The 10,341-nt window shown below is 42.5% G+C and overlaps 1 protein-coding gene across 1 annotated transcript in view; it reads left to right on the forward strand.

Annotated features, from left to right (window-relative positions):
• Window positions 1–6,200: 6,200 nt before the first annotated feature.
• Window positions 6,201–10,341, forward strand: part of LOC127000494 (neuropeptide CCHamide-1-like) — a 61,522-nt gene continuing 57,381 nt past the window's right edge. Inside the window, exon 1 of the mRNA XM_050864221.1 lies at window positions 6,201–6,605. Within this exon, the coding sequence (XP_050720178.1) occupies window positions 6,536–6,605 (70 nt within the window). The 5' untranslated portion in view covers window positions 6,201–6,535. The remainder of the gene's footprint in view (window positions 6,606–10,341) is intronic.

Genomic DNA, 10,341 nt, shown 5'->3' on the forward strand with positions numbered 1-10,341 from the left:
GTATAGGTGAACCATTTGTAAGCATTTAGCTACATCAGAAAAGAAAATGAAGCCGAAATAATTATAATATGGAAATTTCAGCCGAAATATAAAACTCAAATATTAGCAAAGTAAAGTTTTATCGACAATCTCTACTTTGCCATTAATTCATTTTACTTAACAAGCTCATTTTTTTCCTCTTCCCGAAATAGTGAAAAATTCTGAGAGGCGGAACAAATAGTCAAAAGCTTATGTTCTGGGTGGAGGCGCGGAAGAGATGTTCAAAAGTTCTATAAAAGCCGCCCTGAGGCATATCCCGCGGCCGAGGTGCTCTCCAATGGGGGACTCTTGTACGGCTTGGGTCGGGAGGCCGCTCAAAGGACGCGCGGCCAGGCGGTGGCGGCGATAAAGTTGACGGATTGTAAACTTTCGATCGAACCAAATCAGTAAAGAGCATTGCGTAAAGGAGGGAGTCACTACATCGATCTCGGGGCAGCACACATCACACGTGGGGAGGGGGAGGGAAGCCCGCCACCTGCACGGCTAAATGCGTGACTCGTTGGGGCGGTGCGCGAGAGGAGGACAGCTGACGGACGGAGATCTCGACGGCGGGAAAAAGGGTATACAGCCTACGAATTTTACTTTGGAAAAAAAGTATATAGCCTACGAACTTGACCAAAATAACCTAGAACAAAGACTACAAGGGGCATTTGAAGAGTAGATGTGTGACTCAACTCTAAACTAGAAAACATATCTATATCTATCTATCTATCTATCTCTCTAATTATATACACCGAACTACAATAACAAGTTCCAGCAGTCAGGGTTGAGGCCATTCAGCAGCTGCATATCACTTATCAAAGTACTCCTTATGACCCTGTACAGGCTATCAGGACCCCCAGTGCCTCCCCGTCCCCTAACACAGCTTCAATGGGTATGGTGCTAAGAGTAATCGAAGCCTTTTAAGATTACGTGATAATGGACACAGGTTCCGATCGCTTTATCTTCCCTTGCAAACACACGCGCCGTAAGTGTGCTTGAGTGACTTCAAGTACCGACACCCTGATGGAGATAACACGGACGGTATCTTATCCACTACTTCCACCAACTTACCACTCCCCCCTTTCACCTCCCTCCCTCTCCCCCCTCTCTACCCTTACAAGATAGTCTATTACTGTCACCCTTTGTAAATCAACTCCCCAACGCATATAGTTATCCCGATACACTAACTATTTAAACCTATTAGTATATATATTTTCCCCCAAGTATTCTTTTCCTAATTCCTTTCTTCTCTTCTTCCACCTTTTCTTTCCATTCCTTCCTCCCTTCTTTCGACTTCTCTTTCCTTTCTTCTTTCACCATTCCTTTCCTTCCTTCCTTCCTTCTGATTTTTCCTTCCTTCCTTCCTCCACCTTTTCTATCCTACCTATTCTTTTCTCCCTACACCTCTCTTTTCCTATACTTTCTCTCTCTCTCTCTCTCTCTCTCTCTCTCTTACGTGGTCGGTAATTCGGGGCAAGATAACGGTTCTCTCACGGGCGGGTCGGGGGCGGCCTTCATCACGGCGGCAAATTACACGAGTCTGCGGCCCGGCCAGGGAAATATAGGCGTAGAAAACGGAGCCTGTGTTGTTATATCGCCCCGCCCCGCGCTGCCCACCATCCTGCCGCTACTACTAATGGTAATAGCTATCGCCTACGCCGCCCGAGGGGAGATAATACGTATGAGAAACCTGACCTGTATATGTGTATGATACTTGTTTATGTGTAATCTATAGGTTATTTATCTTTTATTATTGCTGTTTATTCTTAAAATTAATAATATATACCTCTAAAAACACTGAAGAAAAATAATATACTAGCACTACTAACACTGAGAGAGAGAGAGAGAGAGAGAGAGAGAGAGAGAGAGAGAGAGAGAGAGAGAGAGAGAGAGAGAGAGAGAGAGAGAGAGAGCGGGAAGAAAGGAGGAAAGGAGAGGTGGGAGAAGAGTGGAATGAATGAATGAATGAATGAATGAATGAATGAATGAAGGAAGGAAGGAAAGGAATTGTGGAAGAAAAAAGGGAAGAAGAAAGGCAAGAAATGGCTACTTATTCGCGTTTAACTCATTTATTTATTTTATTTATTTATTTACATTTTGAAGTGAATGTATGCGGTTTGCGATGCGTGATTGTTAGGGTACGACCGTCTTTGTTATTCTTGTTAGTGTTATTGCATTTTCTTATCCATTATAAATTATTAGTTGTTATTCTTCCTAAAGGGTAATGTTTTTTGGTTTGTGACGGGTGGCTGTCACTGCAGATGTCTTATTATTTTTGTTATTATTATTGTTATTGTTATTATTACCAAGGAAGGAAGGAAGGAAGGAAGGAAAGGAAAGGACTGGTGGAAGAAGAAAGGAAAGAAGAAAGGAAGAAAAAGTCGAAAGAAGGGAGGAAGAAAAGGAAAAAGAAAGTGGAATAGAAAGGAATTAAGAAAAGTATAGTTTGGGGGAAAATGTAAAGATAGGTTTAAATACGAGTAGTTAGTGTATTAGTATTATCATTAGTAGCATTAGGATTATGAGACAGACGAAAAGACCGAATAAGTAAGCCAAGTCAGAGGAGTCACATAAGAGAAAAGAAAAACAGAACTGATGCAAACCAAAGAGAGAGAGAGAAGGAGAACGGGAAGATGGAGAAAGAGGAGACGTGGAGATGAAATAAGATGATGACAAACCGAGGGAGGAGAGTAGGAAATATAGGCGCCGTGAAAATATAAATGCCCGGACGAGTGAAGAAGAGAAATGCAGAAAACAAATGACGGATAGCAATATGTGTGTGAGAATAAGAGGAAGAGTAGGAAGAGAAGGAAGAAGGAGAATGAAAAGAGGAAGAAAAGGGGGAACAGAGAGAGAGAGAAAGGAATGGAGAATATGAAGATGAGGGGAAAGAGAAAAAGGGGAAATTTTAAAAGAACGAAGAGGAGAAGGAGAAAAATGGAGAAAAATGAAAAGAAGGTTGAAGAAGGAGGAGGAATAGAAGGGATAAAATGAAAAGGAGGAAGGAAGGGAGAAGAATGAAGAGAAGGAAGAGGAGGAAGACGAGGAGGGATAAAATAAAGAGAAGAGAGAAATGGCAGAAAATGAAAAGAAAGGGAAGGAAAAGGGAGAGGAATAAAACAAAGAGTGGAGGGACAGAAGAGAAAAGAATAAAGAAGAAGCAAAGACGGAGGAGGAAAAGAAAAAGAAGTAAAAGAAGGAAGACAAAGAAGAAACAAGTGAAAAAAAAGGAAAAAAAAGGAGGATGTGAAAGAAAGAAGAAAATAATTATGAAGAAAGAAGAGAACAAAGGGTGGATGATACAGAGGAGGAGGAGGAGGAGGAGGAAGAAGAAGAAGAGGACGAGGAGAAGGAAGAAGCGTTAAAAAAAGGAAGATGTTAAGCTTAGAAGTAAATGAGGAGGAGGAGGAGGAGGAGGAGGAGGAGGAGGAGGAAGAGCCCTGGAGTCACGGGTTCAATTAATGGTTCTTTTGAGCGTTATGAAACAGTGAATGAACCCCGCTTCGAACCCCCCAGAGAGAGAGAGAGAGAGAGAGAGAGAGAGAGAGAGAGAGAGAGAGAGAGAGAGAGAGAATGGCTGCCTAAAGGCGCGGCCACACTTGCCTAGAACATTGCCCGAAACACTGCTCGACGCATGAAGAAAACATGTTACACGCACGCTAGCAACATGTCACTGACAGTACTGGGACAGTGTTTCGGCCACTGTTTGGGGCAAAGTCATGGACATGCTGGAAACAAGAGGTGAAATAGTGAAGTGGTCCACAGTCCACACTTGCCTCAGTCACTACCCAGCACCATGGCGACGAGGGAAGACGCGCTACTGGCCGCTGCAGCTACGGTGATACTATTTACACAGCAGAGACAACGGGGAAGATATCGTCGCCGATTTTGGATGCGTCCAACGCTTAGAGAAAAAAATACTGGTGAAAGGAACAATATCCTCAATGAGCTGATGGGAGATGACGTTGGATTGTTGCCGGCTCAACTCGGGGACAGTGCATCCATGTGCTTATATATGCATCGCCCGTTCCAGCTCCAGACTTCGTATTCATTTTTTTCTGCTCCCTCCGGAACTGGCCAATCAAAGTTTTCATCTTCTTTTCTACCTCGGCTCGTTCTACTGCCAGGGCCTGTGAGATGCTTCTCCAAGCGTCTAGTTTTTTCACTTTGTTCTTGTATGTTGGATCTGTTGGATCCCATAACACTGGGTGTGACTGATACAGTTCAATCAACACGAATGTCTGCTCCTTGGTCCACTCCATTGTCCACACCATGCACTGCCGTCGCTTGAATGGTGTGGATGATACATGTCAGCAGCTCGAAGCCTCGTCCACACCAGTGCTACCACCATGTCACAGGCAGGGCTGCCAACATGATGTGGACGCTAGTGCCTCAAACACGTCCGTGACAAAGTTAGAGACATGTTTCCTTCATGCGTCGAACATTGTTTCGAGCAATGTTCTAGGGCAAGTGTGGCCGCGCCTTTAGGTTATTCAATTTATATTCGGTCCACGTGTAGTATTTTCTATTTTATTTTAATCATTGGTGAAAAAATATTATTATAAGGATTGGGAAACAAGCCATTATTATTATTATTATTATTATTATTATTATTATTATTATTATTATTATTATTTTTATCATTATTATTTTTTATTATTATGTTATTATTATTGGAGGTGGTGGTGGTGGTGGTGGTGGTCGTAGTATTAGCTGTAGTAGTAGTAGTAGTAGTAGTAGTAGTAGTAGTAGTAGTAGTAGTAGTAGTAGAGAATAATAACAATAATGATAATATGACAATGAAGAAGAAGAGGAAGAACAAGAAGAACAAGAACAAGAAGAAAACAAGATGATTAATTAATGGAAAAATAAAAATAAGATATAGAAAAGAAAAAAGAAGAAACAACATAAAGAACATGAAAAACAGCAAAAACAACAAGAACAAGAACGCGAAGGGAAATAATAATAATAATAATAATAACAACAACAAATACATAAAAAAATAAACACCCAGACAAAAGAAATACATAAAAAAAAATCAACACGTCACTTAACACACTTCCCCGGGCGGGTAGGTCTTCATGAGAGGCGTGGGTGGACAGCGTTGCCAGCCACATTCTAATGCATGGGATATCGGCGACCTCATTGGCGGCTGAGGAGCGAGGGGCGGCGCGTGATTGGCTGAGGCAGGATGACGTCACGCCCAGAGCAGCGCCCGTGGACCAATCGGACGAGGGGGAGAGAGAGAGAGAGAGAGAGAGAGAGAGAGAGAGAGAGAGAGAGAGAGAGAGAGAGAGAGAGAGAGAGAGAGAGAGAGAGAGAGAGAGAGAGAGAGAGAGAGAGAGAGAGAGAGGGAGTTTGCACGCCCCCGAACGGAAAACTGAAAAGAAAACTGAACGGAAAATTGAACGAAACTGAGCGAAGATTTTTTTTTATTATTTAGCGGCGGAAAGATGCGATAGTTTCACCTGAAGGATTTTTTTACATTAAACTACAAATAAATAGAAAAAAATAGTGGTAGAAATTATACGACTAAGATGGATAGAGAGAGAGAGAGAGAGAGAGAGAGAGAGAGAGAGAGAGAGAGAGAGAGAGAGAGAGAGAGAGAGAGAGAGAGAGAGAGAGAGAGAGAGAGAGAGAGAGAGAGACTGGATAAATTCAGATTCAACAGGGACATAGGCAAACATTGGTTTACTAACAGTGTGGTGGATGAGTGGAATAGGCTTAGCAGTCACGTGGTGAGTGCCAATACAATTGTCACATTCAAAAATAGATTAGATAAATTCATGACAGCGATATTAGGTGGGATTAGATACACGGGAGCTTAGGTTCAAAGGAGCGGCCTTGTACAGGCCTACCGGCCTCTTGCAGACTCCCACGTTCTTATGTTCTTATGAATAAAAGGCTACAACTGAAGAAGATAAAAGAAAAAAAATAGAAACGAAAAAATGAACAGGCGAAAAAATGGAAGAAAAAAGAAAAATGAGAAAGAAATGATGAAGAAAAGGAGAAAAAAAAGATAAGAAAAAAAAGACAGAGGGAATCACACACACACACACACACACACACACACACACACACACACACACACACACACACAGAGGGACAGGGACATACAGACCGACAGGGAGGGAGAGAGAGAGAGGGACCCCGCCAAGGATATATAAAGGAGGCCACGCACAGGTTCGGTTCGCATTTCGCACCGGGACAGCAGCTCGGCCACACCCACCGCCTCTCTGCCTCCGCCCCTGCACCAGCCAGCCCAGCCCAGCCCTCACAGACACCACAGCCCACGGGAGACCACAGACACAGACTTCCACTCCCTTCCTTCACAAGTACAGACACCCACACGCACACACAGACACACACACACACACACACGAAGAAAAAGCATAAAATCAAGAAAAGTTAGACACAGACAAACTAGCTCCATATATCTGGGTGTCTAGTTTCTGCTACCACTACTACAACTACCACTACTACTACTACTACTACTACCACTAATACCACTACAATGGGCCGTCTCGCTGTCTGTGTGGTTCTCTCCTTCATCGTCGCCTGCTCCATCTTCAACCTGGCTGATGGTAAGTACTTATATGTGTAGTAGTAGTAGTAGTAGGAGGAGGAGGAGGAGGAGTTAGGAGGACTTAGGAGTAGTAGTAGTAGTAGGAGGAGGAGGAGGAGGAGTTAGGAGGACTTAGGAGTAGTAGTAGTAGTAATTGTTGTTGTTGTTGTTCTTCTTCTTCTTCATTGATTATCTATTCCCTCTTCACCTTCTCTATAGTCTTCTTTTGTTTACTTTATCTCTCAACTTATTTGCATAGACTAAACTTTTTATTTTCGTCTTTCTCTTCGGCCCTTCCCTTCTCCCTCCTTCCTCCGTTTCTTTTCTCTCCTCCCTCGCCGCAGTTTATTTTTATTTTTCCCTTTATCGTTTGTCTTCCTCTTCCGTTTCCTTCTCCTCCTCTAGTGCCTGTCCCCCTCCTCCTTCTCCTCCTCGCTTCCTCCTCCTCCTCTTTTACTTTCTTATTTTTTTCTTGTTCCTCTTCTTTCTTCTTATTTTTCTCTTCTTCTTTCTTTTTTTTTTTCCTTCTCCTCCTCCTCCTTCTCTTCATTTTCTAACTCTCTAATTCTTCCGAGGTTTTGTCGCTCGCAGTATATAACATTATTCCTTAATCTTGCACTCATAACAAAACACACGCGGTCGTTAATTTCCTATCATATTCAGTTACGGTAAGAGTGCTGTAGCTTATCAAGGTTAGCGTCCCTTTTATATAACGCTCCAACTCATTTGCAGCCTTCAGAAATACAAATAATGGTTTCAATTGTATATGAACGCCACGAATATTAATGTCCGCTGTTACTTTCCTATGAGATTAAGTTACGGCAAGAGTTCAGAGAGTTTATCAAGCCTCGGTCCACAATATGACTCTCCCCTTTTTCTGCAGCCTTCAGAAATACAAATAATGGTTTCAATTGTATATGAACGCCACGAATATTAATGTCCGCTGTTACTTTCCTATGAGATTAAGTTACGGCAAGAGTTCAGAGTTTATGAAGCATCGGTCCACAATATGACGTTCCCTCTTTTCAAACGCCAATATCACACTCACCACCATCACTGTCTATATACTCTACAAAAAGAAATGTTCCGTCCCACTCCCTAATGCAAGACTTCCCCTCCGCCCTCCTTCCCTTCTTAACTTCCTTCTTTCCCACTCCCTTCTGTCCTTTCTTTTTTTTTGTTTTCTACTCCCTTCCTTCAGAAATACTCCTACTCCCTTCTTTCCTTCTTTCATTTTCTTCTTTCCTACTCCCTTCCTTCAGAAATACTCCTACTCCCTTCTTTCCTTCTTTCAGTTTCTTCTTTCCTATTCCCTTCCTTCAGAAATACTCCTACTCCCTTCTTTCCTTCTTTCATTTTCTTCTTTTCTACTCCCTTCCTTCAGAAATACTCCTACTCCCTTCTTTCCTTCTTTCATTTTCTTCTTTCCTATTCCCTTCCTTCAGAAATACTCCTACTCCCTTCTTTCATTTTCTTCTTTTCTACTTCCTTCCTTCAGAAATACTCCTACTCCCCTTCTTTCCTTCTTTCAGTTTCTTCTTTCCTATTCCCTTCCTTCAGAAATACTCCTACTCCCTTCTTTCATTTTCTTCTTTTCTACTTCCTTCCTTCAGAAATACTCCTACTCCCCTTCTTTCCTTCTTTCATGTTCTTCTTTTCTACTCCCTTCCTTCAGAAATACTCCTACTCCCTTCTTTCATTTTCTTTTTTCCTCCTCCCTTCCTTCAGAAATACAAGTAATAATCAGTTTGTTAATGGACGCCACGGATATAGATGACCGTTGTTACTTGTCTATAATATTCACTAGCACGGTAGGAATTCTGTAGGTTTTTCTTTACGTGCAAGGAGGAAGCTCAAGGGTAAAAAAGATCAGTAACATCGTACCACAGTTATCAGCAGCTCCACACTTAACGTAGCCTTGTCTCTGCACTCTTTAGCTTGATCTCAATCGTATAGTTCTGTAGGTTTTCTTTACATGCAAGGAGGAAGCTCAAGGGTAAAAAAGATCAGTAACATCGAACCATAACTATCAGCAACTCCACACTTAACGCAGCCTTGTCTCTGCACTCTTCAGATACACAATTAATAATCACAATCGTATACAAAAGCCATGAGTTTGAATTGAGTTGAACAATTGAAACGTTTAAATGGAGATTAGATGCATTTATGGATAGGAAGGGAATTCGGTGAGCAACCCATCTTCAGGAGCTGAACTGTGTAGGGCGTCTGACCTTTTGTATTAAGGCAAAACATGTAAAGGTTGCCCCATCACTTACAAGGGCCAATGTGACGGAGATGAGCACCGAGGCCACGGGTAGCTATAGAGTATACCCCTAACTTTCCCTTTACATCCCTCAACACACCCTTCCCTGCAGCCTTTATAGAAACACACGTAACAAAATCCACCGATCCATTCCTCCTTTACATCCCTCAACACACCCTTCCCTGCAGCCTTTATAGAAACACACGTAACAAAATCCACCGATCCATTCCTCCTTTACATCCCTCAACACTCCCTTCCCTGCAGCCTTTAGAAGCAAACGTAACAAAATCTACCGATCCATTCCTCGTCTGGATCAATTTACTGCCCGCCTGTGTTTACCCGCACCTTACTCCGTGTATCGACGCCTCCGCACACTATAGATTCTCTTTATTATTTCCTTCCCCGCGAGACGAATATTAGGAGAAGGAAGACGCGGCCGTGTTGTGGGAAGGAACGAAAGTTTTATGTTATTGTCCGATTCACGTATGTTATGTGAGTTGTACGATTGCTGCTTTTTAATGGTGATATGTGGTTACGATTTTGCGTTTACTATTACTGCTACTACTACTACTACTACTACTACTACTCTTACTACTACTAATACTACAACCACTACTACTCTTACTACTACTACAACTACTACTACTACTACTACTACTACTACTACTGCTACTACTACAATCACTACTACTACTACTACTACTACTTCTGATATTAATAAGGATAATAAACTAATAATCCAAAAACTATTTACAGACTATACCGAAGTAGAAAGAAAAAGTTAAAGAAAAAAATATCATTCTACTTTTTTCTTCATAACTATTCAACCAACATAAGAACACACACAAAAAAAATATCGCCCACCACTATATACACACTCATTTGGGAAGGGTACTGGCTGTTTGGGGGCCGCGAGTCCAGCACATGCTCAGACCGTGGTGAATCACACACACACGGGGGCGGGTCACAGGCTCTTGGGGTCACTACAATAGGCAGCCGTCGTCCCTAGCGGTCAGCCCGTCATCAGTACCTCCCTTCACCTCCTATTCGGCCCATCAGCTTAAGTGGCGAAGTTCCTGTGAGGTTATTATTTAATTAATCATTTTGCTCCCCGATACTGCCTTGGGGGAGGAGGGAGAGGACTGTATTGTATAGCGTTTGTGTGTATGGATCTTTGTGTATGTTTTGGATGAAGAATAACGTAATGGGTGCACTCTAGCGGTCGTATTAGCAAGCTCTCTCTTCCTTGGCCATTCCCTTAAGATCAGTTCCAGCCAGACCCCGTTCCCGTTTGTATGGTAGAGCTTTTATGTCTATGGGTGTTTGTGTATATGCCAGGTGAAGAACAACGTAAGGGGTGCACTCTAGCGGACGTATTTGCAAGCTCTATCTTCCTAGGCCATTCCCTTAAGATCAGTTCCAGCCAGACCCCGTTCCCGTTTGTATGGTAGAGCTTTTATGTCTATGGGTGTTTGCGTATATGCCAGGTGAA

This window comes from Eriocheir sinensis, chromosome 19 (assembly GCF_024679095.1).
Source record: "Eriocheir sinensis breed Jianghai 21 chromosome 19, ASM2467909v1, whole genome shotgun sequence".
NCBI lineage: Eukaryota > Metazoa > Arthropoda > Malacostraca > Decapoda > Varunidae > Eriocheir > Eriocheir sinensis.